This window comes from Choloepus didactylus, chromosome 5 (assembly GCF_015220235.1).
Source record: "Choloepus didactylus isolate mChoDid1 chromosome 5, mChoDid1.pri, whole genome shotgun sequence".
Taxonomy (NCBI): Eukaryota; Metazoa; Chordata; class Mammalia; order Pilosa; family Megalonychidae; genus Choloepus; species Choloepus didactylus.
Genome location: NC_051311.1, coordinates 38,304,443 through 38,331,950, shown reverse-complemented (window position 1 = coordinate 38,331,950; position 27,508 = coordinate 38,304,443). Strand labels below are relative to the sequence as shown.

The window sequence follows — 27,508 nt, the reverse complement described above, 5'->3', positions numbered from 1 at the left end:
TCAGCACCACCTCTGGCAGAGCAGCCCCTGCTTGCCACAGTTGCCCGTGCCCTACCTGGTCCTTGCTATGGAGCCCCCAACCCAGTGCTGAGCCGGGCGAAGCCACAGCCTGTTCCTGGGGAAGGCCGAGCGGGACGGGCCAGATCATCCCATCAAATCCCACCAGGCCAGTACCTCCCCTCCTCCCCTTCTCGGTTCCTCTCCCCCACCCTCTTCTCCTCACCTGCCTGACCTGCAGGGACCCTGCCTGGCCACCGGAATCCTACTTCAACCCCTCCCAGCCCAGAGACTGACCCCTATCTCACTCCTTCCAACTCCCTGTGGCACAGTCACCGCTCAATCCCCTCCCTGGGCCCCAGCCATGAAGCTGCAGGAGGCCCCGCGGCTGGCCTCGGACATCCGAGTTTTTGCCAGTAGTTGCACGCTGCATGGGCTGGGCCACGTCTTCGGCCCAGGGGGCCTAACTCCACGTCGGGGACTGTGGGCCGTGGCCGTGCTCCTGTCGCTGGGTGCCTTCCTCTACCAGGTGGCTGAGAGGGTGCGCTACTACGGGGAGTTCCACCATGAGACAGCCTTGGACGAGCGTGAAAGCCCCTGGCTCATCTTCCCGGCCGTCACCCTGTGCAACATCAACCCGCTGCGTCGCTCGCGCCTGACGCCCAACGACCTGCACTGGGCCGGGCCCACGCTCTTGGGCCTGAATCCCGCGGAGCATGCCGCATACCTGCGCGCCCTGGGCCGGCCACCGGCACCACCGGGCTTCATGCCCAGTCCCACCTTCGACATGGCGCAGCTCTACGCCCGGGCTGGGCACTCCCTTGAAGACATGCTGCTGGACTGCCGCTATCGCGGCCAGCCATGTGGGCCTGCAAACTTCACCTTGGTGAGCTGGCCGTCCCACCTGCTCTGCCCAGGGACCCGGGGTGGGGGGCAACCAATCCCCACCTGGGACCACAACCCCCAGCCTTGCCAGCTCAGTGACCCCAAACCAAAGGTCAGGGAACCTTAAAACCCTTTGCCTTAGGGATCTTTTTTATTTTCTCGGCCAGGCCACAGTCTCCCCACCTCACTAGTACCTTCCTCTTCAGCCCAGGAAGCTGACCTCCTTGGGGAAACCCCTCCCTGTCACTGCAGTGTATTACACCATGCTTTCCAGCACAGGGCTGACCCAGAGGTCTGGTCTGTGTAGCTGCTGTTCTGGGGAGAGGGTTCTATAGTAGAAATTTTCTGGGGTGGAAGACCCCTCTCTCTGCCAGGGAGAGGGGTCCTGTTTTTCCTCTGCCTCCTCCAAGTTCTGCCAGCCCCAGAAAAGGACAACTGGGACCCACTTCCTTTTATTCCAACCTCCAGTCAAAGAAACATCTTGCCCTGTAGGCTGCACCCAGAGTTGTGTGATGGGGTAGAGGAGGGGGAAGCAGAGGAGGAGTGGAAATGATGGGAGCCCATGAGCATTCAACTACATGTGCTTTTATGAGGGTAGGACTGGGGGGCATTGAAATGTGGGCTTCCGGGTTCAAAGAAGAGATCCAAATGGAGAATGTGGGAGGGTAAAGGTCCCATGGTCCGTGTGTTTATATGGAGGGAGAGCTGGCTTGGGTGCCTATGCCTTGGCGAGATCCAGTCACCCTGTCTGCCTACCCCCAGATCTTCACTCGGATGGGTCAGTGCTACACCTTTAATTCTGGTGCGGACGGGGCCGAGCTTCTCACCACTCCCAAGGGTGGGGCAGGCAACGGGCTGGAGATAATGCTGGATGTGCAGCAGGATGAGTATCTACCCGTGTGGAGGGACAAGGGTAGGGGAGTACATGTGTGAGGGGAGCAGGGTGGGGGTGGCATAGACAGGGGCCAAAAGGCTCTGGGAAGGAGATGGAGGGAGAAAGTGCCAGGGTGGGGAGCCCTGAGCATGTTCCTTACCTGTGAGAAGGGGGCCGGAGTTGGCTGGTCAGAGTCTTGGGGAGGGGTGGCAGCTCGGGAGGTCTTCCTTGGTTGAGGCAGGAGATCCGATGGATGGGTCTCAGATCCCAAGGTCCCCCTCCCCCGCAGAGGACACTCCGTTTGAGGCCGGAATTCGAGCGCAGATCCACAGCCAGGAGGAGCCGCCCATCATCGACCAGCTGGGCTTTGGGGCGGCCCCTGGTTACCAGACCTTCGTGTCCTGCCAGCAGCAGCAAGTATCCTCGCCTGTCCCCCTAAACCTTCCCTGGGATCCCAACCCCCCTCTTTCAACTCGATACCACCTCAGACCCCACCACCCTCAGTTTCTTAGAGCCTGTCCCTATCCCAGGTTTACCTACAGTAAACCTCTTGCAGTTTCTACTTGGGTTCCCCTTAACCCTGCCCCTCCACAGCTGAGTTTCTTGCCACGGCCCTGGGGCGACTGCAGTTCTGTATCTCTGGATCCCGACTTTGAGCTGGAGCCCTCTGGTCCCCTGGATCACCCCAGCACCAGTCCGGGCCCCAGCTCTCCCTATAGCCTAATGGGCTGCCGCCTGGCCTGCGAGACCCGCTACGTGGCTCGGAAGTGCGGCTGCCGAATGATGCACATGCCTGGTAAGAGGCCCGGGGAGGGTGGGTTCCGGCCTTGGAGGGGGGTGGGGTTCGGACAGCTCTGAAGTCCTGTCTTCTTTCCCCACCTCCAGGAGGCGCGCCAGTGTGCAGCCCCCAACAGTTCAAGGACTGTGCCAACCCGGCCCTGGGTAAGGGGCTAACCTCCCAGCATCCCCGTCCCCACCCGGCACAGCCCCATGACCCCGAGCCCGCAGGGCGATGAACCCTGTACCCTGAGCCCTGGCAAATCTCAACGCCAGACGCCATGCTGCGGAAGGACGCGTGCGCCTGCCCCAGCCCGTGCACCAGCACGCGCTACGCCAAGGAGCTCTCCATGGTGCGGATCCCGAGCCGCGCCTCCGCCCGCTACCTGGCCCGAAAATACAACCGCAGCGAGAAGTACATCGCGTGAGCCAACGCCGAGAGCCGGGGCCTCGGGGTGGGGCAGACCTGGGCGCGCCCTCCTCTGTGCTGGAACGGGGCTACTGGCGGGAACGACCGAGCTGGAGCTCTAGGGAGGCGCACTCCAAATTTGACCCCAGTCTCCACATTCACAATAGGCTTTGGGACTTAGGGCAAGCTACTTATCTTTTCTGATGGCTGCCTCTTCTAAAAACTGGGGGTGGTACGCCCCCCACCCAGGGTTCTTGAAAGGATTCAGAGGCCAGAGAACCTACATCTGTTTCCCAGCAGTTGGCACCAGCGAGTGTGCAGTAAACATTCTTGTCCTTTCTTTCCCTGCAGGGAGAACGTGCTGGTGCTGGACATCTTCTTTGAGGCCCTCGACTACCAGACAGTGGAGCAGAAGGCAGCCTATGAAGTGTCGGAGCTGCTGGGTGTGTGTGCAGTGTGGTCCAGGGGGCAGGTGTGGGCAGAGCAGGTAGCTGGGTGTTAATGGATGACCCTGTCTCTGCAGGCGACATTGGGGGCCAGATGGGGCTGTTTATCGGCGCCAGCCTGCTCACCATCCTTGAGATCCTAGACTACCTCTGTGAGGTGGGCCGGGGCTCTAACCGGGGGCTCACTAGGATCCAAGAGGAGGGTGCAAGCTGCCCACTTCCCACTACTGTTTGTTCCCAGGTGATCCAAGACAGGGTCCTGCAGTATTTCCGGAACCGAAGCCGCTCCCAGAGGCACTCCAGCACCAATCTGGTAACAGCCCCTTCTTCCTCCCCTGCTACCTCCAATGTGGGTGCTTGGCCCCTCCCTCGCCCCATCTGTAACAGCCTAGAATACCAGCCCTATCCAGCTGAGGAAAACTCCCTGGGAGCAGGGGGGTTGGGAGTGTGGTAACCTTGGCTGGTGCCTGGGAGGGAGGGAGGACTCCCTCCCCACCTCTGACCCACTCCCTCCTCCCACAGCTTCAGGAAGGGCTGGGCAGCCATCAAACCCAAGTTCCCCAACTCAACTTGGGCCCCAGGTAACATAAAATGGCCCCTTAAGGTCAAGGGAGGAAGGGGCAGGCCCGGTCAAGGGCAGGGGGAGCAGGTGGTAGGAAGGCCTTCTGTGCCAGCATTGTGGGCTGTCTCTCACCAGGCCTCCCACCCCTCCCTGTGCTGTCACCAAGACTCTCTCTGCTTCCCACCGCACCTGCTACCTCGTCACGCGGCTTTAGGGCTGCCGTCTACATCTCCAGGGCCCCGCCTTGACATCCTGAATGTGCCCAGCTTGCACCTGTCCTTGCCATCTTCACCACAAATAAAGCTTTAATGCATCAGTCCCAGGTATTTCTCTTACACGCCAGGGGCCAGTCAGGTCAAAGTCAGCCCTCCTCACCTGTCATGGTGTCTGAAATTTGGGACTGGCCCCAGTTAATTACCATAAATTTCTTTGGAAAAGAATACACAGCAAGAAGTTATCAGTCATTTGCACCTCAGTGTGAACGGCTAACATTTCAGAGGCAATGGAGCAGAGCTCAGGTATCCTCAAAGTACAGAGCTGTAAGTGTGAAGGGCAGAAAGTCAAATCAGCAGGGCAATCACCTGGGATGCTGACTGGGCAATAAGGCTACAGCTGGAAGAAGATTCTGACTCATGGCCCAGAAAGAGTGGGGGAAGGAGGCAAGGACAAGACAAGAGGTTCTTCCACTTCCAAGAGCACATGCAGTCATCCCATCTCAGATGATGCCTCTTTTTCTCACATTTGGGACCAAGATCCAGCACATGATTTGTCTCCACAGGAACAGCTCTTGCTTCCCCAACCTCCCCACCAGAGCCAGCTTGAGACGGCAGCACCCCCCATGGGGCAAAAGTGCAGCCTAATGCCCTTCCTTCCCCTTCCTGTCAGTCAGGACACACCCAGGCCCCAGCTGTGGGCCCAACTTCCTTGCTCTCTCTGCACCCCACGTGCTGGAAATCTGACATAAATAAGGCAGCAGGGAAGGGGTGTTCTTGACTTAACCACATGTTTGGGTCCCTCTTGTCAGAGTCTGCAGGCTGGAGCTGGGTAGGGATGCAGAGGGGAGGGTCATGAGGGGACACAAGGGATACGGAGAGCCACATGGAAAGGCCCAGCCTTTTCCTTCCCCTTCTGGTGGAAGTCTGTCCTGACTCTCAGACACTGGCTTCATGACCTTGTGTCAGGCCCTTCTGGCAAGAGGGAGAAAGGTGTGTGTGAGAGCACCTATGCACACTCGTGTGGAGACCAGCCCTGCCCCTGGCCCCAGCCTCGGGAACTAAGAGGAGAGGAGCAAGTTATGGGCCAGCTGGGTTGCGTATGTGAGCTAGAAGCATGGGTGCAAAGAGCAGTGGAGAGGAGCAGACACCCCCTCCCCCAGCGCCCCTGCCCTTCAAAGCCACTCTAGCACCACATCAGTCAGACTCTGGGAAAGGAGCCAATTTATGAAATTAAATAAAGTCCATGAAGGGAGTGAAGAACACGGGGTAGGGCACCTCCACCCTGGCTGGGCCCAGCACAGCTGGAGCTCCAGTGCACTGTGCATCCCCCCACCTCCCTCCCCTCCCCTCCCCTCCCTGGAGGGGGGCTTAAATAGACCAGGCCCCAGCCTGGCAGCCAGGGGTCCTGAAGCCTAGGGAGGGCAGAAGTCGGAGAAGTAGGGGTGCTGCAGGGCCTCTTCTGCTGAGATGCGCTGGATGGGGTTACATTTCAGGAGGTTCTGGGGAGAGGGAAGAATGGCAGTGGTAGCTTGAGACCTGGCCAGCTCCCCAGAGCCCCGCCCTCTCCTGGTCCCCCTGGAGAGGTGGGCCAGCTCCCCTGTCTACCCCCCTGCCCTCAGTCACCTGCAGCAGGTCCCTCCCTGTGGCATTGAGCTTCGGCACAACGTTCACCAGGGACGTGGTGGCTGGGTACATCGGGTAGGGCTGTGGAGGGTCAGGGAGAGTCAGACCCAGGGTTCTGGGAGTGTGGAGGCAGCTAGGCTGTGAAACAAAAGTGACCACTGATGACCCACTACCCCTCTCCCAAAACCCCCTTCACACCTTATAGTCTGGTAGCTTGGTCATGGCGGGCCACTGCTCCTCAGTCGGCGTCCCCAGCAGCGTGTCCATGTGGTCAAGGACCACTTGGGTGGAAAGGCCAGTATCTGTGTCTTCAGGGGAAGGGGCTCTTCCCCTCAGGCCTACCCCCCCCCACCTGGACTCATGACAGAAACAGGCCCCGAGCATGTATGACTTTGATATTCAGTCTCACTTGCAGTGTTGACAATGGGCCAGGTACTTTAGGTTTCCTGTTTAACCTAAATCCTGAACTCTGTAGCCTCAAGAACCAGTCATCCTTCCCTACTCCCATAAAAAGTCCTCCTGCTCCTTTTGCATCCTTCATCCAAAGGACTCATCTCTCATCTGGAAGAGGAGCCTCTTGGCTTCTTCCTCCCAGGTGCCCTCCTTGTGTATAAATCCCACGCTTTCCTGCTCCCCTAGCTGCACTGTGACAGTCAAGGGTGTGCCCACATCTGCTCTCCACCTCTCACCATCAGGAGAAGCCTTGAAGACCCCTCCAGCCCAGCCCGGCAGCCACCCTCACCCCCATGCACTCTAAGCTCCATGTGCTTACTCCACTTCCAGAGGGCTCAAGGAGAGGAACACGGAAGGATATCTGAAGATCCTCTTCAATTGGTCATCTACATCATTGCCAGGGAAAAGAGGTCGCCCAGCATTGGCCAACTCTGGGGAAAGGAGGACAGGAATGAGAAACGGTGACACATGAAGAACCCCTCACTCCCACTGCACCTCCCATCCCCATCCCCAAGGGCCCCCACTCCCTTCCCCTGAGAAAACCCTCCAGACCCTACTGTCAACCCAGGTTGGAGGGGAAAATGCCTCGGCAGACCCTCAGCATTTCACCTGCAAAGATGCAGCCGGCTGACCACATGTCGATGGACGTGGAGTACAGCTTGGCCCCAAAAAGGACATCCGGTGGGCGGTACCACAGCGTGACCACCTGGAGAAGACCCCACCCACAGGGACCCCCCACACACTTAGAGGGCTGGGGAAGAGGCTCAGGGGAGAGGAAAAGAATGCTGTGGGTCCTGGGCCAGGGGCTGAGGTGCTTATTAGGGATTCCCTCCCACACCCCCATTCCCCATCCCCCCAGCTCACCTCAGCTGAGTAACAGCGAACAGGGATCCCAAAGGCTCGAGCCAATCCAAAATCAGCCAATTTCAGCTCCCCATTCTGAGGGGAGATGGGAAGGGGGCATGGAGAAAGGCTTTCAAGTAGTCTTGGGGCAGGCTCCAAGCCTCCTTCTTCTAGCCTGGCTTCCCACATCACTCCCCCAGCCCATGGCTCGAGCCTCCCCAGTCTCTGCTGAGAAGTACCCTATTTATCAGCAGGTTCTGGGGCTTCAGGTCCCTGTGCAGCACATTGCGGCTGTGACAGAATCCCAGGCCTTTTAGCAGCTGGAAGAGGAATGACTGTGGGAGGGGGAAGAGAGGAGGGAGTCAGACATCCTGGATCTGAAGCTGGGCCCCGCGATGGGTCATGTTCCCTTCTCACCCCTCTGCTTTGCCTCTAAAACCTACCCACAATCCAAGAAAACCCACCCACCATCTAAAACCCACCCACCATCTAAAACCCATCCACCTCTCAGGACCAAATTCAGTTCCACACCACCCATTCACTCTCAAGGCCCCCCCTTTGTATGGTGTGAGGTATTAGAAGTACAACAGTGAACAAGTTGGCCCTGGTCTCCAGCCTGGTGGGCCTTCCTACCATCCCAGCCCACCTTGATCTCTCCCCACCTGGCCTCATTTGAACACACATGTTTTAGGCATCAGCCTATATACCATGCTATATTATTCAGCACTTGGTTCCCTTGAGTCCCAGAGCAGTGCCTGGCATACAACAAAGCATTCAATAAATATCTGTTGATTGAATGAACATAGCTCTTTGAACCTCAGTTTTCTCAACTCTTAAATGTAAATAATACCATTTATACCAGAGTGCTACTGTGCAAGTTGAATGAGATAATGTGAAAATGTCCACTAAGACTGGAGGTTACAGGAGGGCAGAAATAGGGTCTGCTCATTCTCTTACACTCCCAGAGTGTCCCTTATTCAGGGCCCAAAATTGGTGCTCAGAGAGTACTCACACTGAATATAGACTTCAACCCCAGCAACTGTGAGTCCCTAGGACATCAGTACCCTCACCTTCACAATTTCAGGGTCTAGGTCACCATTACAGCTGTCAAAATACTTCTTCAGGTCCTAAAAAGAGATGGGGTGGGGGAAAAAGACAGACTCTCAGTCTCAGTCTGTGCCCCCAGACCCTCCCAAGGCCACTGTCCCTGAAACCCCTACTTCACCTGGTCACAGAACTCAAAAACCAAAGTCAGCTTCTTGTCACTATGCAAGACGTCATGAAGCCTAGGGAGAAGGAAGGGTTCAGCCAAGGAGGCCCCCAGGCTTAGGCCTATTCTCCCAATATCAGCCAGGCCCAGCCTAGCCCTGAAGCTCCACCCTCCTCAGACTGACCACTGCCTGTTTACACACCTGACAATATTCTTGTGCTTCAGCTCTTTCAGGAGGCAGATTTCCCGAAGGGCAGAACTCGGCACTCCCTATATATGGGAGGAAGCCGGGATGAGACAGTCAGATCTGACCCAGCAGAGGCCCTTAACCATCCCCCCCTGGGCCTGATGCCCCAGTCCTACCTCATCATCGTCATCCAGCCTCACCCGTTTCAGAGCCACGATCTCATGAGTCTCCCGGTTTTTGGCTTTGAACACTGTTCCATAGGTTCCTGGGGGAAGGAGGCCGGGTGTGAGAGAAAGCATGGGGCACTCTTCCCCACTTTAAGAAATCTCTCCTCAGAGGGAAAGCGGTGTCCAGGTGGGTTGTTTCTAAAGCCTGGATGAGCAAGGGAAGGGATGCAGGTGAAGGCTGGGCTTGGAAAAGCTTTAATGACGATGTTCTCGGTGAGAATGGCAGAGAAGGCGCCTGAAGAGGCTCAAGGGTTTCTGCGGGAGGGAACAGAGGTTTATAAAGGTAGTGCTTCGGCAGGGTCTGGAAGCAGTGAGAAAGATTATGGGAGAGGAATAAGGGATTGCAAAAGTGCTGAAGTTGGGGTGAAGGTCTGCAGTGAGAGGTGAGATTGGGGTTCGGGGAGAGGTTCTGCAAGTGGTGCTGAGGCAGGGGTACGAAATGTAGGAAGTGCTGAGGTTGGGAGGTCAGGTCGAGAGGGAGTGCTAAGGTTGGGGGCGGGAGCCTGCAGGAAATGCTAACACTGGAAGGTTGGTGTCTGCACTGAGTGTCGAGCTTGGGGCCCGGGGCTGCAGCGAGTGCAAAGTCCGGGTCAGTGTCCATGGGTATTGCTGACGGCAGGGGAGCCAGGGCTGCAAGGAATCTTGAAGGGTCTGCACAGAAATATCTTGCAAGAACATCTCATGGTTCCATTACCTTCCCCAATCTTCTCCAGTTTCTCGTATTTCTGCATCGCGGCGGCCTCGGGGACCCCTGCGGGCCCTGGGCTCTAAGAATCCAGCCCGGGCGTTGCAGAGGAGGAGGTACCCCCGCCTCCGGCCCTGCCCCGCCCTCCTGCCCGCACATGGTCTTCCGGGGCTTGTAGTCCTAAAACAGCCAGATCTCTTGGTAATGTTCCCGGTCTTAGGAAACCAGAAGACTACAACCCCCAGCAGGCTGCGCTCAAACCCTCTGCAACACTCGACTCCCGGGACTCCGGTTCGACAGCGGAGGGGAACTTCGGACTTCAAATCCCAGGAAGCTTCGCGTGTCCGTTTTCCGGGCGTCCGGGCCGAATCACCGCGAGTCTCAGTGGGCCCCGTTCTTGTTATTCTTTTTTTTGTGTGACCACAATCCCCCTTTTGAAAAGTGCTTCTCCGGGGCTACACATTCCAGAATGCAGTAAGGATTGGGGGGGGGGGGGAGAGGGGGCGCTCCGTCTTGACTTTGGAATTGGCCTTGATCCGGGACTCAGGTGGCCTGGCTCTGACCCAGCTGAAGTAGTACATGGTATTTAGTTCCTAATGACCTCCTAACGATCTCAGCATGGGTTTCCACCTCTTCCTAAGCCCCCTGGTGACCCCAGGATCGATCCGGGGAATGACTCACAGTGATGTCTTGCCGATGATGACTTCACAGGGACCAGCTGACCACAGGGCTGGGAAGAGATGAAGGTGTGCCCCATTTGAGAGGTGGGAAGAAGGATTTAACATTGCCAGAGACCTCTTCTCCGGGCCCCTTTATCTTTTTTTGATCTCAGTCGACTCTGGCCACTACCGGAGGTAAGGTGGCTGGAGTCTTAGGGAGTCACAGGTCCTTCCAGATACCAGTGCCCCAGAGCCAGGACCCACTGGAGTTACACAGGGTGTGGCACACTGGGGCTGGTGGGCTGGTTACCCCCACTCAACAGACAGGAGCACAGACAGATGTTACACTTGGAGCAGACTTTACCTCATCTCTTAAGTCGTTGGTTATAGATTTTCGTGTGCTGCTCTCTAGTTGTCTCATGATTGCATTCTTGAGGGCTGCGAAATGGATGAAACGGCCCCAAACAATACTCCTCAGTGCTGGAGCCAGAGTAGGTGCTAAACGTTTGTAACTCGCTTATATCTGAACATTTTCTGCATACACAGGACTGTGCTTCATCCAGTGGCAGACTAAAATGAAGAGCGTATTCTTTATCTAGAAGAATCTATAATTTGTGGGAAAAAACGAGACCTTTAAATGACAGGTGATGACTATGAACAGGTTTTGATTAAGGGACTAGGTAGTTCAGACGAGGAGTAACCCCAAACAATCTGTCCGAGGCAGAAGTTTGCCACCTCTCGGAAAATAGGGAGTCCCTGAGCAAGTTGCTCTCTCCTAGGTCAGCTCAGGGTAACGGGAATCCAACGTCCAGCCTCCATCACCCCTATCTCACGGCTCTCCGTCCACTACCAGAGAAGGGGCTTTTTTGGAGAGTTTTATGGTTTTTTTTGGGGGGAGGGGGGGATGGGAGTGGAGTAAGAGAATCTTGACACCGATAAATTTACATTTCAAAGTCTTCTGCTTCGAATTTCCTGACCATTCTTTTGCCTGTTTTCCTGTCTGTGATCCCCAGTGTGAGGAGGGCTCCCTTCTACCCAGACCTGTCGTATTCTGGTACGGCGTCCCCGGCGGCGCCTGCTGGCCCCATGCAAGGAAGCCCCCTGCGGGCGCCCTGGTGGAGCAAGGACGCTACTCTCGTGGGCCCGGACCGAGCCCGCGGAATAGTGGGGTCGCCGCCGCCTTCTCGGCGGTTCCTAGTACCGGGCAGTGCCTGGAAGGGCGCCTCCGCCCCCTAGGTTCTGCCGGCGTTCCCTGCCTCTCCACTCTCCAGCGGGGCCGCGCACGGTGCGCCGAGGGGCGCGCACGCAGGGGGCTGGCCTGCCCACGGCGCGGGGGAAAGTTGAGTTGGGTGAAGTTGGGAGCTGCGGGGGCGCGCCCCAGGGGTGGGCACGGGGGAGTTGTCGGGAGCGCGCGAGGGCGCCGGAGAAGGGGGAGAAACGCTGAGACCCCCGGGGAACGAAGTCCAGAGCAAGCGGGTAAGCGGAGAAATGGTGGCGGGGGAGGGCCAGGATCGCGGAGGGAGGAAGGGAGGGGGAAGGAAAGGGGGGAACCCGGGACGCTGAGCGGGCAGGGAGTGGAAGTGGAGGAAAGGGTGGAGACTGGGGCGCGGGGAACCAAGGTCTTGGGGGGAAGGATGGAAAGGAGAGCAGAGTGCTAGTCGGAAGCGGAGATTCCGGGGTCTGCTGATTAGAGTTCCCCCAAACGAGGGTGCCGCGCTCCCTGCCGCCACCAGGAGGGGGTAGTCTCAGGGAGGCGCCGTCGGCCCTCACAACTCCCGGCTCTGGCTCCAGACGACACCCCTCCTCTGCGACCCCTTACACTACCCCTCAGGCTTGTCGTGGGCGCCCAGCCTGGGGATTGCCCGGGGCCTTAGCCCGCTACCTCCGGGTTGGTAGGTGGGGCCGGGCAAAGGGGGAGGGAGTGGCGGGTCAGATCGGGACAAGGGGGTCAGGCTGAAGAGGAGCAGCTGGGTAGGGATGGGAAAGACAAGCCCTCATGGGGGGTGGGGGGCGACATGTCTGGGTGGAGAGTTGCGTACTGAGGGTGGAGGGCGGCGCTGCCTGAAGTTCAAGATCCACTTTATCCCCACCCCCACCAGCCCTACCTCGAAGAACTGTGGAATTTGTGAATTCACTTGGAGGGTGGTTCATGCTCAAGTGGAGGGTCCAAGGTACTAATCCCTTGGGCAAGGAAGAAACGCTAATCCTCCGGGCCGGTCGGGGCTGGTCCCCGGAATGTGCCCCCATCCCGGATTATCGGCATCGATGCTTTGGACAGAAGCTGCTTTGTGTTCTTGGACAGCGCGGGGGAGGGGTGGGGGGTGGGTTCGTGGGTAAAGGGAGGAGGGGATGATGGAAGAGCACAGTGAGGGCATGGCCTGGATGTGGGAGTGGGCACCTGCAGGTGCTGGGAGCAGACTCCCTCCACACCCTTCCCAGATCAGGATTTGCCCCCTGACCCCAGCTCCCAGTGCATCTCTCCCACACTGGACATGTCTTGGCTGATCGCCTACCGAGGGGGAGGTGAGGAGAGCGGTCAGCTGAGTTGAAGCATTTGCCAGGAATGTGTCGCCCCAGGCTCCCCACCCAGGTTTTACCCTCCAAGACCTATATTATCTTACCCCGAGTTAGCCCTAAGTTGGGCCACCCGGCCTCCAACACTACACTTGGGAACTTCAGTATTTCCACTTTCCGAGAGCCTTGGGTGCCGCCTGCACTTCCCCCACAACCAGTGGGGACCTGGATTTGTACTGATCCAGTTCTCTTAAGTGTACCTCCTCTTCTGTGCACCCCCCCCCCCCAACAAGGTGTCCTTCCAAGATACCCTTACAGTCAGGGTCAGGAGGGCGGCAGTGCTGCCACTCAGATTTTCCTGGCCCCAGGCTAGGGGAGGGGAGGGGAGGGATCCTGACCACCCTTTGCATCCCAAAGACTTTCTGTGCCCACCCCCCTCCTGACACATCTCGTACCCCTCCCCCATTGTAAAGCTCTGCCTGGGCTGTGCCCCCTGCCTGTCCCTTCCTCCCTCCCACTGAGTGAGTTAGGCTCCTGCCCCTCCCCCAGGAACTCTACTTCCCTCCCCACTGCCCCTGCACAGACCCGGGGGAGTCTCCTGCCAGGCCTGAATCAGGAGAGGGGGTCACAGGGTGGTCCCACTCCCCATCCCTGCCCTGCACCCAGTGTCTTAGGCAGCCCCCTTGCTGGCCATTTTGGGCTCTCTCCAGAGTTCTTTCTCCCCCTCTCCTTTCTGTCCTCACACACATCTCTGCTCCACCGAGCTTGTGTGTCTCACTCTCCCACCACACCCCTTGTCTCTCAGTCCCACCTCCTGGTGCTGCCACCTCAGCCATGGTTCCTGTTTCTGATCCTGCCCTTCACTCGCTTTCTTTCCCAACTCTTTATTCCTCCCTTCCTGGCATCTGTGGCTCTTTCTCTGCAGTGCTGGGCCTTGACTCCTTTCTTGCCCCAATTTTTTTTTTTTTTACAGCCTCTCCCACCTTCTGTTCTCGCCTCCACTCTGCTAGGTCTCTTGGCCCTCTGTGGGCCTCCCCCTCTCCCTCCCCTCGGTCTCTCTCTTTGTTCTTCTCTTTTCTTACTCTAAATAACTCTCCTCTTTGCTCTTGCCAATTCTAAGGGCCACTCTTCTTCAGAGTCTGGTGTGGCCAGGTGGGGTTTCCCTTGGCCCTTGGAGAGGACGCCTCCGTTCTTCCCTCCCCACAGTGATGGGGGGTCAGGGGCACCCCACCAGGGCTGGCCCTGCTTTCAGATGGTGATTGGTTTTCTTCCCTGCCCAGGTTATGCCGCCGCCCTGTTGCCCTGAAAGCCGCAGCGAAAGTGAAAAGGGCTAAGATTTAGCCATGAGCAGCGCCCCCCGGCGCCCCGCCTCGGGTGCGGATTCTTTCCACACTGTGAGTATTGTCCACAGGTCTCTGGCTGGGCCCCAGACCTTATCTCCACCTCCCCCCACCCGCTGCCTCCCCTGCAGCCACAGGTCCTGCGGTCACCTGCTCCTTCAAATAGACCCAGCTCCTTCCTGCCTGAGTCCTCAGGGACTGGGCCCAGATGAGGATCAGAGACTCAGGAGGAGAGCCTGTCATTGATTGGGGAAGGGGCTCTGCTACTGTACCCTGGCCTTGCATAGCTGGGGCTGGATGGGTAGGGGTGGGCATCGGCTGCTTCCCGTCCTGCGGGGAAGGTGAGGCTCTTCCTACAGGCCAGTGAGAAGACTGGGGTAGCTGGTAGTCACTTAGCCTAGGCAAGAGAGGAACTTTGAGTATCGTGGTTCCCTAACCCGACCACCCCCTCTGAGCCGCCCCGGGCCCTAGAGGCAGCAGTTCCATCCCGCAGTTTTTGCTCCCTCCTGTCTCCAGCGTTCTGGGCAGAGCTCACAGCTGCTGGCCCCAGCCCCAGCCCCATGTGCCACTCAGGCCCATCCCTCCCGGCCCCCACGTGGCCACATCCCACGTGCCCCACCCCGATTTTCCTGGGGAGTCTAATGATTAACCCCGAAGCCACAACCTGCTGCATTATTGGTCCCTTTAGCCCTGCATGGCACGTGACTGGGAAAGAGCGCGGGCCCGTCCCCTCCCCCTCCTTCCTGGGTTCACCCCTGCCGGCCATGGACTTCCTCCTGCGGCCTCAGGTGCGAGGGTGTCGCGACCCCCCTTCAGCCATCCTCAGGGCTAGCTCCCTGCACTCCGTCCCTCCTCCTTCCTCCCACAGCGCTGCTTTTGGTGAGAGTGGGGCTGAGCGCTTGGGGGCAGCCGGGTTAGGACTGCCAAGATGGGCTGGGCGGGAGCACTCCTTGGAGAGAGGAGAAGCAAGCCTCCTCCCCCACCCCCACTTTTTCTTGTATCGAACATCCCTGCCACCCCCAGCTGCTCTTGTCCCCACCTTGGTGTCTCCCCAGTACTCCCTACTTCTTCCTGGCCCTCCTCCCCTTGCGCTTCCCCGCCGAGGGGGCTCCATACCCCCGCCCTTGGAGATCCCGATGCCCTTCAGGTCCAGAAGCTCTTGAGCAAATATTTGGCGGCGCCTGGAGCCCAGAGCAGCAGGGGGTGGGTGGGGGGCTGGACCAAGGCCTGCCCGGGGCCAGGCAGCAGGCAGCTTAGCTAGACAGAGCTCTCACAAGTGCAGCTGCTGCAGTCCCTGCCCAGCCGCTGGCTGCTTCGCTCCTGCAGGATGACTCAGGTGGGGAAGTGGGGGGTGGGGGAGGGGTGGGGCTAGGGAGTGGGGCTGAGGGGCCCCGTGGAGTCTGGGGGAGTGGTGGGGCCACCTTCTGCTGGGAATGGGGCTCCCCGGGAAGGCTAAGTAGAGGCATTCCCATCCCAGGAGGGGCTGGGTTTCAGCTTTGACAGTCTAGGTCGGTTAGCTGGCCTGCCTCCAGAAGTTACTTTTTTGGGCTCAGCAGCCGAACTCCCAGCCAAAGGGAGTTTCTTCATTATCAGCGGGGTGAACCACCCAGTTTGCTCACCCTCTCACCCGCCATCCCTGCTGCTGGCGCACATGCCAAGACTTCCACGCCAGATCCTTTACCTGCACAGCCAGGACCTGAAGAGCCCTGGAACCTGGGGGGACAGACTGCTGGGGGGGTGTACTGGGCGGCCAGCACTGGGCAGGGTGGGATTTGGGGGTATGACTCCTTTTGAGCCCTGGTGTGTTCTCTCTACCCCTTCTTCCTCGCAGCCAGAGCCAGAGAGCTTGGGCCCTGGGACGCCAGGCTTCCCCGAGCAGGAGGAAGATGATCTTCATCGCACCCTGGGCGTAGAGCGATTTGAGGAAATCCTACAGGAGGCCGGGTCTCGTGGAGGGGAGGAGCCAGGCCGCAGCTATGGGGAAGAAGACTTTGAATGTAAGGGGGGAGATGGGGGGTGGGGATGGGGTGCAGGGGGTGGGGTCAGGCTTGACTCTCCAGCAAGGAAAGGGCTAGGGTCCTTGTGGGAGGGGCCGGACTACAGCCCAGGATGGCAGGGAAGGGAAGCTGTGCCTGCCCCCAGGTAAGTCTCCCTCCTCCCTACAGACCACCGCCAGTCCTCCCACCACATCCATCACCCACTGTCTACGCACTTGCCTCTGGATGCCCGCCGCCGCAAGACACCCCAGGGCCCAGGACGGAAACCTCGCAGGCGCCCTGGAGCCTCCCCCACTGGGGAAACCCCCACCATTGAGGAGGGGGAAGAAGACGAAGATGAGGCCAGTGAGGCTGAGGGGGCCCGGGCCCTTACCCAGCCATCCCCTGCTTCCACCCCTTCTTCGGTGCAGGTAAGTGGGGGCAAGGGTGCCTAGGGGAGGTCCTCTGGGGTCAGTGGTCTGGCCTGCCCACATTTGGTCCCTGTTCCAGTTCTTCCTCCAAGAGGATGATGGTGCTGACCGGAAGGCAGAAAGGACCAGTCCATCTCCCCCTCCACCACTGACCCACCAGGAGGCAGCTCCCCGGGTTACCAAAGGGGCTCAGACTGGGTAAGTGCACCCCTAAACAGAACTCTCCCATGCTAGAGTCAGTGTGGTGATGTGGAAAAAAAGCCTGAGCCTTGGGATCATCAGACTGGGGTTCAAATCCCAGCTCTGCCTCTCACTAGTTATTTGGGCAAATAACTTAACCTCCCTGGGCCCCAGTTTTGTCATCTGTAAAGAATGACAAGAAAGAAGAATAATTAGAACCTTTCTCACAGGGTGGTTGTAAGGATGAAAGGGGATGCTGTGACTTAAGGTTCTAAGTATGGTTTAGCCTGGTATGTAATGGATGTGCCGTCTAAGCCACTTCCCCCCCTCTCCTGTGCCCCTTGCTGGGATTCAGGTAGAGCAGCATTAAGCATTGGCTCAGGGATTGGACTGGGTGACCTCCTCCTGGGGCCCCAGGGTTTGAAGGAATAGGAGACTCACTCCTTGATCTTCGGGAATTACCTCTCCACTCTAGTTGGAAACCAAATGTAGCCACATGAAGTGGCACCAGAACACGTTATTGTGTTGAACGACCTGGTTCAAGCAGAGAGTGTCAGTACCAACAGGGGACTGGAGCTGGGGGCTCTTAGGGAAGGCTACCAGGAGGAAATCACTTTGAACTAGGTCTCAAAGTCAGTACTATCACGAATCGGTTGTTTTCTGGGTGCTAGGCTGTGCGAAGGGCTGCAGGGATGTGAAGGGCACGTGGTGCGTGCCTCCAGGGAGTGCACGGGCTCGCTGGGCAGATAGGGTGTACAGCGGGGCCTGGATCCACAACAGCAGTCTGTGACTGAACCAGAGTCTGTGGGGCTGATGGAATGACCTGGTGCCTGTGGACCAGAAGGAGGTGGGGGAGACTTAGCGAAAATATGGCTTTTGAGAAGTGGGTCAGATTTGTTGAGCTGGAATGGTGAAGCAAAAGTAGGGGCAAAAACAAGGACACAGAGGGTGAGTGTACACAGAGAAAGCCTGACAGAGGAGGAGGACATGGACTTGGAGATTTGGGAGGCTTCAGATGCTGGAGAGAAAGGATTAGAAATGATAACGGCAGGGTCCAGGATGCCCTTGGAAAGGCAGAGAGAAAGAGACGGCATTCTAGTTTGGGGGAAAGGAACAGGCATTGGAATTTGTCAAGGGCAAGGTGTTAATAACATACCATGGGGCAAGCTGTCTACAGTTGCAAAGGCCCATTTTCACGTACCTTACTCCATTTGATTAGAAATGTGGGGCCCTGTGAATCTCTTGAGTCCTCCTGGGTAGGGGTGTGCCTGGGAAGGGAAGGAGTAGGAAAGGGACACAGGAACTAATGTCAACCATCCCCTCTTATGAGCCAGGCTCCGCAGTGGGTCTTTTTCCAAAATTTCACTTCTCCCAAATCCCGCACGAGGCTGACCTTAGCTCCATTGTGCTGATGAGGGATTTCTGTTCCTCATTTCTTAGGATTGCACAGCCAGTAAAAGATGGAGCCCGGGTTTCAATCCTGGCATCCTGGTTCCGGAATCCTTGCTCTTTCTACATCTACACTGCCTGAATGGGGAACTAGGAGGAGGGTGGGGTCTGATGTGGCCCCATCCCGGGTTCTTCCTGCATGGGTCCCTGGTTGTTGGGGAGGAGCCTGGCTTCCTCTGGCTCACAGCTGCTCTGTCTGTCCAGAGCCCTGGTGGAAGAGGTGGTGGCTGTGGCCAGCGGCACAGCTGGGGGTGACGACGGGGGTGCCTCGGGGCGCCCCTTGACCAAAGCCCAGCCTGGACATCGCAGCTACAACCTTCAGGAGAGGAGGCGCATTGGGAGCATGACTGGGGTTGAGCAGGCCCTGCTGCCCCGTGTCCCCACAGATGAGAGTGAGGCCCAGACGCTGGCCACGGCTGACCTAGATCTCATGAAGAGTGAGTACTGGGGCTGGGCCAAGCCCAGTGCCGGTGGGGAAAAGGAGTAAGGGAAAAGGAGGGAGATCCCTCATGCAACCCTGTCCCCTCTACTCCACCACAGGTCACCGGTTTGAGGATGTTCCTGGTGTGAGGCGACATTTGGTGCGGAAAAATGCCAAAGGGTCAGTGCCGGGCGGCCGGGAAGGGCGTGAACCTGGCCCCACCCCTCGGGCCCGGCCCCGAGCCCCCCACAAGCCCCATGAGGTACTGGTCTCAGCTTTATACCCTTCCATTATCTCCCTATCCATCTTCTCCCCACCATTCCCTTCTTCCTACTAATCAGGCCAGCAATCATCTCAAGCATAGGGTGGCCATGTACGGTTATGAAAGTTGTACACTGCACAAGAGCTCTCCAACTAAGAGTGCACTGTTCCCGTCTTACTCATTGTTGATTTATATTGTGACCATTTTCTGGCAGATGGCAGTGAGGTGTTTGAGGAAGAGGCAACTTTTATTGATTTGAACAAAGGGCCTGTCGGGCTAGAGGTGGCTCTGGGTAGCACTGCACATCATTTTTCAAAATCCAGTCACCTCTGTATTCTCATTTGATCCTCCCAGTAGCCTGTGAAGATGGCAGCATAGGTGGCGTCAGCCATAAACCAGGGTGCAGTGACTTGACTGAGGTCACTTAGTTACTTACGTGACACTACCCACCTTAGACTATAGGGCTCTGAGCTGGAACTCTTACCCTTCCTTGTATTATTTAGTTAACCTTTTTATTGCAGTATAACCGACATACAGTAAAGTGCACTCCTGTTAAGTATACAGCTCAGTAAACTTCTGCACATGTAAACCTGGACCTACTATGTAGATGAAGATAGAGAACATTCCCGGCACTCATGCCTCTTCCCGGTCAGTGTCTGTCAGAGGTCAACACTCTTGTCTCATTCTCAATTAATTTTGCCAGTTCTTGAATGCATTATAAATGGAATCATCCAAAATTCCATTGTTTTTAAATATATACATAGTGGCCGTTTTTCAAACACTTCCTATGGTTGTACAACATGCTAAGTGTTTTGTATGCTTTTTCTTTCTCTCCTCATAAAAGCCCTTGGAGGGTGTATTATTATTCCCATTTTACAGATGAGGGAGACTGCATCTCAGAGCTAGTGACTTACCCCAGGCCTGCGCACTCTGCACCGGGCTGCCCAGTGTCACTTGCTCCCATCCTGTAGCAGCTCATCTCCCAGACACTGATCCCTGGGGAACCTCTCTGGCTCTGCACCCTGCAATGCCCTTTCATCTCACCCCAAGGTGTTTGTGGAGCTGAATGAATTGCTGCTGGATAAAAATCAGGAGCCTCAGTGGCGGGAGACGGCTCGCTGGATCAAGTTTGAAGAGGATGTGGAGGAGGAGACGGAGCGCTGGGGAAAGCCCCATGTGGCCTCTCTGTCCTTCCGCAGTCTCCTGGAGCTCCGCCGGACCCTGGCCCACGGTAACCACGCTGCACACTGCCCTCCTCAGCCCCCGCCGTCCTCGCCCCAGGACACTGCCTTCTCGCAGGTGCCATTCCCTGTGGACCAAATGGCCAGAGAGCCCCCAGTTTGTCTTGAGCAGCATGGTTTGCAGTGTCCCCAGAGCCCAGGAGGGAGCACCCTCTTCTCCATGGTGTGACCCAGCCAGCCGTTCCTCAGGCTCTGAAATTGGGTGATTTCAGACCAGGACTGACACTATCTCTTATCTAGCATTTGCGGCAAGTGATATTTTCAGATAACTGAAACTGCTGTTTTGGGGTGCTAAAATTTTTCTAAACAATTTTGATGGAAAGCTTTATGAAATGCTTGGCACGCCTTGTTGCCATCTAAGAGAGACACTGGGGAATGTGATCTAACCCGTAGGGCTGCTTTATTATTATTACTTTTTTTATTTTTTGTTTGAGAAGTGGTAGGTTTACAGAAAAATCATGCATAAAATACAGAGTTCCCATATACTACCCTATTATTAACACCTTTCATTAGTGTGGTACCTTTGTTACAATTGATGAAAGATTATAATTTAACTACTAACTATAGTCCATAGTTTACATTAGGGTGTATTTTTTCTACCCTATTATTAATACCTTGCGTTAGTGAGGTACATTTGTTACAATTAATGAAAGAACATTTTTATAATTGTACTATTAAGTAGTCCATAGTTTACCTTAGGGTTCATTGTTTGTGTTGTATAGTCCGATGGTGTTTTTGTTGTTTTTTTTTTTTAAGTTTTTATTCTAGTTAGATATATATAACCTGAAACGTCTCCTTTTAACCACTTTCATATATATAATTCAGTGTTGTTAATTATGTTCACACTGTTGTGCTACCTTCACCACTGTCCATTACCAAAACTTCTATCACCCCAAGTAGAATCTCTGTATAACTTAAGCATTAACTCCCCGTTCCCCCTCCGCACCCCAGCCCCTGGAAACCTCTGTTCTAGCTTCTGACTCTGTGTTTGCTGATTCTAATTATTTCCTATCAGTGAGATCCACAGGGCTGTTTAACCTTTACTAAAGGCCCCAAACTGCAGGGCTTTGGAGTCCTTGTGTCTGACGTTTCTGCTGTTTGCCTGTTTCCTCCTTCCCATTGGATCTTTGAGCCTGTTGCTGTCAGAAAGCCGGTTTCTAAGCAGCTGAGGGCTGGAAAAACCTCTTAGAATTGTTTCCAAACTAAGAGTAAATAGGCTCTGAGAGTGAGGCTTGAGGGTTCTTCTAAGGGGGAAGCAAAGTGCAAAGGCTGTCGCTAGGCTTGTGGTCTCTGTTTTGGCTCCCAGGGGCCTTTGGTTTTTTTGTTCTTTCTTTAGTCCTGTTTTCCCAAAAGTTGATCTTGCCAGAGAAATGACCTGCTAACTTTTTCAGGGCCTTTCATTTTTACAGAAATGGCAGCTCTAGAATAGTGATCCGGGTTGAAAGAGTTCTAGAACTGTCCTGTAAGCAGCTGATGGGAGTGAAGAAGTGAAGGGGTAGACTGGGGACAGCCTCAGATGGCGCAAGGACCCCCATGTGGAGAAGGCCACAGATGGGCTGTGTCTTGTTCCAGAGGGCAGAACTAGGACCCTAGAGTGGAGGCAGGGGAGGCAGCGTGTGGCCCACTGGGAGGAAACATTTCTCAAGTGAGGAGTGGTTCAGCCAGAGTGGGCTGCCAGGGGTGCCCCAGTAGAGGCTGGATACTCCCTGTAAGGCGTACCTGGGAGAGGCTGGCCCAGGTGACCTCCCTGACAGTGGGGGTTCGGTTATCTCTGTTGAGCCTCATGACATTCCCGTGGGGTAGATGGGGGTGGGAGAGGCTAAGGTCAGAGAGGCCATGCTACTTGGGCTTTGATGGCAGACCTGGGATTGGAGTGCTGGTTGTCTGATTTGTAGGCCCATGCTCCATCCACTGGACCAGACTTACCCCTGACCCCTGGCTGAGCCCTGACCCTTGGCTCTCCCTCGTATTCCATCCCCTGCCATTGTTTCTTGGCCTGGGGACGATGGCCTTTCCGTGACACCCTGATTCCAGGGGCTGTGCTCTTGGACCTGGACCAACAGACACTGCCTGGAGTGGCCCACCAGGTGGTGGAACAGATGGTCATCTCGGACCAGATCAAGGCCGAGGACAGAGCCAATGTGCTGCGGGCCCTGCTGCTGAAACACAGGTGAGGCTCTGCCCGGACAGCCTCCTCTTGGTCCCACCTCACCTGTCCCAGCCCCAGCTATTTGCTCCCCTTAACCTCACTGCCCTCTGCCCCACCAGCCACCCAAGTGATGAGAAGGACTTCACCTTCCCCCGCAACATCTCAGCCGGCTCCCTGGGCTCCCTGCTGGGTCATCACCATGGCCAGGGGGCGGAGAGTGACCCCCATGTCACGGAGCCTCTCATTGGAGGTGTTCCTGAGACCCGGCTGGAGGTGGAGCGTGAGGTGAGGGGAGAACGGTGGCCCCCACAGGCTGTGGTGCAAGCCTGGTATGCCCCCCGGGAGGGTGGGGCCTGGCTGAGCTCTGTCCTCCCCCTGCCCCCAGCGCGAGCTGCCACCTCCAGCCCCACCGGCCGGCATCACTCGCTCCAAGTCCAAGCATGAGCTGAAGCTGCTGGAGAAGATCCCCGAGAATGCCGAAGCTACGGTGGTACTTGTGGGTACGTGGGCGAGTATTAGGGGCAGGGGGTGGTCCCGGCTGCCAGGCCTTAGGGCCAGGGCCAGGTGGACGCCCTCGCAGCCCTGCGTTGGTCCCACCCCAGGGCCGGGGGCTGGAATGTGGTCCGGCTGCCTCTGCTCTTTGCCCACTGTGGCCCCGTGTCCCTAGGCTGCGTGGAGTTCCTTTCTCGCCCCACCATGGCCTTCGTGCGGCTTCGGGAGGCGGTGGAGCTGGACGCGGTGCTGGAGGTGCCCGTGCCCGTGCGCTTCCTCTTCCTGCTGCTGGGTCCGAGCAGCGCCAACATGGACTACCACGAGATTGGCCGCTCCATCTCCACCCTCATGTCCGACAAGGTGAGCTCAGCCGCCCTCGTCTGGGCACTGCCTCCGTGCCACTCACCCTGCGGGCAGTCCCTGGCCCTGCTTGAATCCCCCCGCTCCCCTCCTCTGGCCCCTCACTAGTCTTGGTCCTGTTCTGACAGCAATTCCACGAGGCGGCCTACCTGGCCGATGAGCGGGAGGACCTGCTGACCGCCATCAATGCCTTCCTGGACTGCAGCGTGGTGCTGCCGCCCTCTGAAGTGCAAGGCGAGGAGCTGCTGCGTTCCGTTGCTCACTTCCAGCGCCAGATGCTCAAGAAGCGGGAGGAGCAGGGCCGGCTGTTGCCCGCAGGGGCTGGGCTGGAGCCTAAGTCTGCCCAAGATAAGGGTACGGGCCTGTTTGGGACCTGGGGCGGGACTTAGCTGCTGCAGGCGTGGCGGTGGGGGGTGGTCTTTGTGTATCTGAAGGAGATGGGCCACAGCTCTTGAGGGGTAGGTAGGAAGGGGCCCCCAACAGGGGCCCTGATGGAGGCCTGGCTTGCAGCGCTCCTGCAGATGGTAGAGGTGGCAGGCGCAGCTGAAGATGATCCCCTTCGGCGGACGGGCCGGCCCTTTGGGGGGCTGATCCGCGATGTGCGACGCCGCTATCCCCATTACCTGAGTGACTTCCAAGACGCACTTGACGCCCAGTGCCTGGCTGCTGTCATCTTCATCTACTTTGCTGCGCTGTCACCTGCCATCACCTTTGGGGGGCTACTTGGTAAGGAGCGGTTTCAAGTGGGTAGAGGAGTGGGCTGCCCCCGGCTCAGGCTGACAGACCCTGAGCCGGTTCCTGCCACCCCAGGAGAGAAGACGCATGACCTGATTGGGGTGTCAGAGCTGATCATGTCCACGGCACTCCAGGGCGTGATCTTCTGCCTGCTGGGTGCACAGCCGCTGCTGGTGATCGGCTTCTCAGGGCCGCTGCTGGTTTTTGAGGAGGCCTTCTTCTCGGTGAGGGCTGGGCAGGGCGTCAGAGGGCTCCTGTGGGGCTGGTTCTTCCTGCCTGGCTCCAGCTGCCCCTCTTTTTCCTAAACACCCCCACTCCAGTTATTCCTGCCTAGCTCTGTAGTTCTGGACCTGACTGGACAACCCTCTTCCCCCCAGTTCTGTAGCAGCAACAACCTGGAGTACCTGGTGGGCCGAGTGTGGATCGGCTTCTGGCTGGTGCTTCTGGCGCTGCTCATGGTGGCCCTGGAGGGGAGCTTCCTGGTGCGCTTTGTCTCCCGTTTCACCCAGGAGATCTTTGCCTTCCTCATCTCCCTCATCTTCATCTACGAGACCTTCTACAAGCTGGTTAAGGTGGGCAGGCCCCTGAGAACTGGGGCAGGAGGTAGGGTGGAGCTCAGGTCCAGAGAGAACCGGGTGGAGGCCTCTCCCTTCTCTCACTACGTTCCTCTGGATTTGACCCAGGCTCCCAGAGTTTCCCCTGGGGCTGCAGTCTGTGGAGTCTTTACCGTTAGGGCTTGTTCTTCCCGTCTGCCCACCTGCCTGTCTCCAGCACACATGCCAGGGCTTCAACTCAGTCTTTTAAAAATGAACATGTTTTTAATAGCAAAGGTAGCACCTGCTTTTATTAAAATGTCCAATGATGGAGAAGTGTAGAAAGGGCAGGGACCTGGGGATGAAAAACGTGGTCGTATGTGGTGCATCAGATCCATGTTGGCTTAACAGACTTAAGAGCAGATGTGCCACCCCACAGCTCTTCTGTGCTCGGGGTTCCTCTTCCCTCTTCAGACCATTTGAGCCTCCTCTTGGGGCCTGGCTGGAGCCACCCTCTCCCAGCTCCCCTCCTGAATGAGGCCAGCCTACACTGACCTGCACCCAGGCTCGTCAGGCCCTCCCTCAGCCTCTCTCTTAATCCCAAATTGTCCTGTGCTCACATCTGGCTCTGTAGGTCATTTTCTTAATCCAATGAGATAAGATCTTGGAAGGCAGCAGGCCCACCCCATCCCTCTGGTAGCATACAGCTGAGCACAGGAAATCATCTCTGACTGATGGTAGTCTTCTGTGGCCCTCCTCTTCCCAGATCTTCCAGGAGCATCCACTCCATGGCTGTTCATTCTCCAACAGCTCAGAGGCAGACGGCGGCGAGAATAAGACATGGGATGGGGCAAGAACAATGTCGGGGCTGGGGAATGGGAGCTCGGCTGGGCAGCCCGGGCAGGAGAAGCCCCGGGGCCAGCCCAATACAGCCCTGCTGTCGCTGGTGCTAATGGCCAGCACCTTCTTCATTGCCTTCTTCCTGCGCAAGTTCAAGAACAGCCGGTTCTTCCCTGGTCGGGTGCGTGGGTGCGAAGGCTAGCGGGGATGGGTGCTGAGGGTAGGAAAAGTGGTGAGTGAAAGGAAATAAGGGACTGGAGTGGGGAGGGGTTGGGAGGCCTTTGAACATGGCGCTTGCCCACACAGATCCGGCGGGTGATTGGGGACTTTGGGGTGCCCATCGCAATCCTCATCATGGTGCTTGTGGATTACAGTATTGAGGACACCTACACCCAGGTAAGGGCCTAGCAACGAGTGGGTACCACCTGGTCCCGGGATGCTCCCACCACCCTGGGTTCTGGGTGTCCCCTCCAGCCCCCAGCCCCTCTGAAGCTGGCCTTTTCCACAGCATGCCAGCTCTCATTCTGCCCCGTGAACCTCAGGGCTGTCCCCACCATGGTTCTCACCCTGCCCCTCTCCCCCCAACCTGTCCTCTGCCTTATAGAAGTTGAGTGTGCCCAGTGGATTCTCGGTGACAGCCCCTGAAAAACGGGGCTGGGTCATCAACCCCCTGGGGGAGAAGAGCCCCTTCCCGGTGTGGATGATGGTTGCCAGCTTGTTGCCGGCCATCCTGGTCTTCATCCTCATCTTCATGGAGACGCAGATCACCACGTGAGTTGTTCTGGGCCAGGCCGGGGAGCACAGCATGGGAACCAAAGCCACGTCGATGGAGGGGACCCCATGGACTCGGAGGACCTGGAACACCAGGCTGGCTGCTGGAGTTTATTTTGTAGGCAGCGTAAAATCTCACTGACATTTGCTGAGCACAACAGTGCTGTGATGGGATAGAGTAAAGGTGACGGCTAGCCTTGCAGTGCTTGGTGGGAGCTGTGCTGGAGGGTGGGCTGAGCAGGGAGGGTTCAGTTCCCTTAGGGACTTCTGGTTCTGAAAGAAAACAGGCCAGGGCAGGGGGAATGGTCAGGAACCACCAGGTTCCAAACACAGACAAGAGATGATTGGCAGGGGCACCCTGGAAGGACATGGCTGTCTGCCAGGCTGGCTGTCCCCAGAGCCTGGGCCTCAGTGAAAGAGGCCTCTTCCCATCCAGGCTGATCATCTCCAAGAAGGAGCGCATGCTGCAGAAGGGCTCCGGCTTCCACCTGGACCTGCTGCTGATCGTGGCCATGGGTGGCATCTGTGCCCTCTTTGGCCTGCCATGGTTAGCTGCTGCCACCGTCCGTTCCGTCACTCATGCCAACGCGCTCACTGTCATGAGCAAGGCTGTGGCGCCTGGGGACAAGCCCAAGATACAGGAAGTCAAGGAGCAGCGAGTGACTGGACTGCTAGTTGCCCTGCTTGTGGGTATGTCTTCCCTCTTGCCCCCTGCCCCCTTCCTGGTGGGGTTCCTCAGGCCCTCTGGGAGAAGGGGAACCCTGGGGCCAACTGTTTCTCCTCCTTCCTTCTCCAGGCCTCTCCTTGGTTATTGGAGATCTGCTCCGGCAGATACCACTGGCCGTGCTCTTTGGAATTTTCCTGTACATGGGAGTTACCTCCCTTAATGGTATCCAGTTCTATGAACGGCTGCACCTGCTGCTCATGCCACCCAAACACCACCCGGATGTCACCTATGTCAAGAAGGTGAGATTCCTCTTGGAAGGGACCCCATGCCTTCCCATCTACCTGCTTTGGTCAGCCATCATTACTTTATACCGTGAGCACCTAGGAAGGCACTTCCATCCCCACCTGTCCTTGGGGACTTTAGGTGTATCGGGGTCTGGGTGTGGGCTCCAGAGGCTGTGGCCGGAGGCTCTGGGGGCGGCCTGGCTCACCCTGCCTCCATCCCACCTTTGCTCCTCCCAGGTTCGGACCCTTCGGATGCACCTGTTCACAGCCCTGCAGCTGCTCTGCCTAGCCCTGCTCTGGGCCGTCATGTCCACAGCTGCCTCTCTGGCCTTCCCCTTCATCCTCATCCTCACAGTGCCGCTCCGCATGGTGGTGCTCACTCGCATCTTCACCGAGCGGGAGATGAAATGTGTAAGGAACAACCCCCACACACACACCGCCCGTGGTTCTGGGAACCGGTCCCAAGCCAGGACGCACCTTCCTAACACCCATCTCCCCCTCAACAGCTGGATGCTAACGAGGCAGAGCCTGTGTTCGACGAGCGGGAGGGTGTGGACGAGTACAATGAGATGCCCATGCCTGTGTAGCTGCTGGCTGCAGGGACCAAGCGGAGGGACCGATGGACAGAGGGAACAGGGGCTGGGGGCATGGGTCTCCCCATCCCCCTCCCTCCTCGTTTTTATTTAAGTGAATAATTTAAAGCCCCCCCCACCCCGCCCCACCCGGCAGTAAAGTGCTTCGGCCCCCACCCATCCCTGACCTTCTGTCTCTGTATGGGGAGGGGCGTGGATGGTAAAAAGGGGGGAACCCA

The 27,508-nt window shown here is 57.3% G+C and overlaps 3 protein-coding genes and 1 long non-coding RNA gene across 7 annotated transcripts; 2 read left to right on the top strand and 2 right to left on the bottom strand.

Annotated features, from left to right (window-relative positions):
* The first annotated feature begins 361 nt into the window (after positions 1–361).
* Positions 362–4,266, top strand: ASIC3 (acid sensing ion channel subunit 3). The gene is made up of 12 exons (XM_037837713.1): positions 362–883; positions 1,645–1,795; positions 2,046–2,173; positions 2,351–2,412; positions 2,464–2,552; positions 2,642–2,698; positions 2,810–2,957; positions 3,294–3,385; positions 3,466–3,545; positions 3,630–3,701; positions 3,911–3,969; positions 4,086–4,266. The coding sequence occupies exons 1-12, from the start codon at positions 362–364 to the stop codon at positions 4,162–4,164; spliced, it is 1,539 nt and encodes a 512-aa protein (XP_037693641.1). The 3' UTR covers positions 4,165–4,266.
* A 1,237-nt stretch (positions 4,267–5,503) lies between these two features.
* On the bottom strand, positions 5,504–9,546 carry CDK5 (cyclin dependent kinase 5). Of its 2 annotated transcripts, XM_037837392.1 has the most exons (12): positions 9,403–9,545; positions 8,658–8,746; positions 8,497–8,564; positions 8,310–8,370; positions 8,155–8,211; positions 7,324–7,419; positions 7,106–7,180; positions 6,851–6,947; positions 6,603–6,672; positions 5,987–6,047; positions 5,789–5,869; positions 5,504–5,664 (listed from the first exon to the last, which is right to left on the bottom strand). In XM_037837392.1, exons 1-12 carry the CDS (start codon positions 9,437–9,439, stop codon positions 5,578–5,580), a joined length of 879 nt encoding a protein of 292 aa, XP_037693320.1. In that variant the 5' UTR covers positions 9,440–9,545; the 3' UTR covers positions 5,504–5,577. The 2 variants fall into 2 exon arrangements, with proteins under 2 accessions (XP_037693320.1, XP_037693321.1); XM_037837393.1 differs by lacking the exons at positions 5,504–5,664; positions 5,987–6,047 and having other exon boundaries at positions 5,789–5,926; positions 6,561–6,672; positions 9,403–9,546.
* Positions 9,547–11,387: 1,841 nt separating this feature from the next.
* Positions 11,388–27,432, top strand: SLC4A2 (solute carrier family 4 member 2). Of its 3 annotated transcripts, XM_037835811.1 has the most exons (23): positions 11,388–11,528; positions 13,847–13,960; positions 15,738–15,903; positions 16,072–16,313; positions 16,393–16,511; positions 18,147–18,379; positions 18,483–18,625; positions 19,676–19,856; positions 21,901–22,036; positions 22,135–22,300; positions 22,401–22,515; positions 22,683–22,867; positions 22,996–23,221; positions 23,378–23,593; positions 23,678–23,826; positions 23,980–24,174; positions 24,902–25,156; positions 25,282–25,371; positions 25,580–25,746; positions 26,183–26,436; positions 26,543–26,712; positions 26,935–27,108; positions 27,204–27,431. In XM_037835811.1, the coding sequence occupies exons 2-23, from the start codon at positions 13,910–13,912 to the stop codon at positions 27,282–27,284; spliced, it is 3,714 nt and encodes a 1,237-aa protein (XP_037691739.1). In that variant the 5' UTR covers positions 11,388–11,528; positions 13,847–13,909; the 3' UTR covers positions 27,285–27,431. The 3 variants fall into 3 exon arrangements, with proteins under 3 accessions (XP_037691739.1, XP_037691741.1, XP_037691740.1); XM_037835813.1 differs by lacking the exon at positions 11,388–11,528 and having other exon boundaries at positions 13,907–13,960; positions 27,204–27,432; XM_037835812.1 differs by lacking the exons at positions 11,388–11,528; positions 13,847–13,960 and adding an exon at positions 14,666–14,694 and having other exon boundaries at positions 27,204–27,432.
* On the bottom strand, positions 24,029–27,379 carry LOC119533911. The gene is made up of 3 exons (XR_005216927.1): positions 27,175–27,379; positions 26,956–27,083; positions 24,029–26,364 (listed from the first exon to the last, which is right to left on the bottom strand). It is a non-coding gene; the product is annotated as an uncharacterized LOC119533911 (long non-coding RNA).
* Positions 27,433–27,508: the final 76 nt, after the last annotated feature.

Excerpts from the sequence above, each read along its gene's own strand:
- SLC4A2 (XM_037835813.1), top strand. The coding sequence starts at position 13,910 with ATGAGCAGCGCCCCCCGGCGCCCCGCCTCGGGTGCGGATTCTTTCCAC. Across the intron at positions 15,904-16,071 it reads TGGGGAAGAAGACTTTGAAT|ACCACCGCCAGTCCTCCCAC; the intron begins GTAAGGGGGGAG and ends TCCTCCCTACAG. Across the intron at positions 26,437-26,542 it reads GCTAGTTGCCCTGCTTGTGG|GCCTCTCCTTGGTTATTGGA; the intron begins GTATGTCTTCCC and ends TTCCTTCTCCAG.
- CDK5 (XM_037837392.1), bottom strand. The coding sequence starts at position 9,439 with ATGCAGAAATACGAGAAACTGGAGAAGATTGGGGAAG. Across the intron at positions 6,048-6,602 it reads CAATTGAAGAGGATCTTCAG|GCTGCTGGGGACGCCGACTG; the intron begins ATATCCTTCCGT and ends CCACATGGACAC. Across the intron at positions 5,665-5,788 it reads CAGGGAGGGACCTGCTGCAG|AACCTCCTGAAATGTAACCC; the intron begins GTGACTGAGGGC and ends CCCTCTCCCCAG.
- ASIC3 (XM_037837713.1), top strand. The coding sequence starts at position 362 with ATGAAGCTGCAGGAGGCCCCGCGGCTGGCCTCGGACATCCGAGTTTTT. Across the intron at positions 2,699-2,809 it reads CTGTGCCAACCCGGCCCTGG|ACGCCATGCTGCGGAAGGAC; the intron begins GTAAGGGGCTAA and ends TCTCAACGCCAG. Across the intron at positions 3,386-3,465 it reads TGAAGTGTCGGAGCTGCTGG|GCGACATTGGGGGCCAGATG; the intron begins GTGTGTGTGCAG and ends CTGTCTCTGCAG.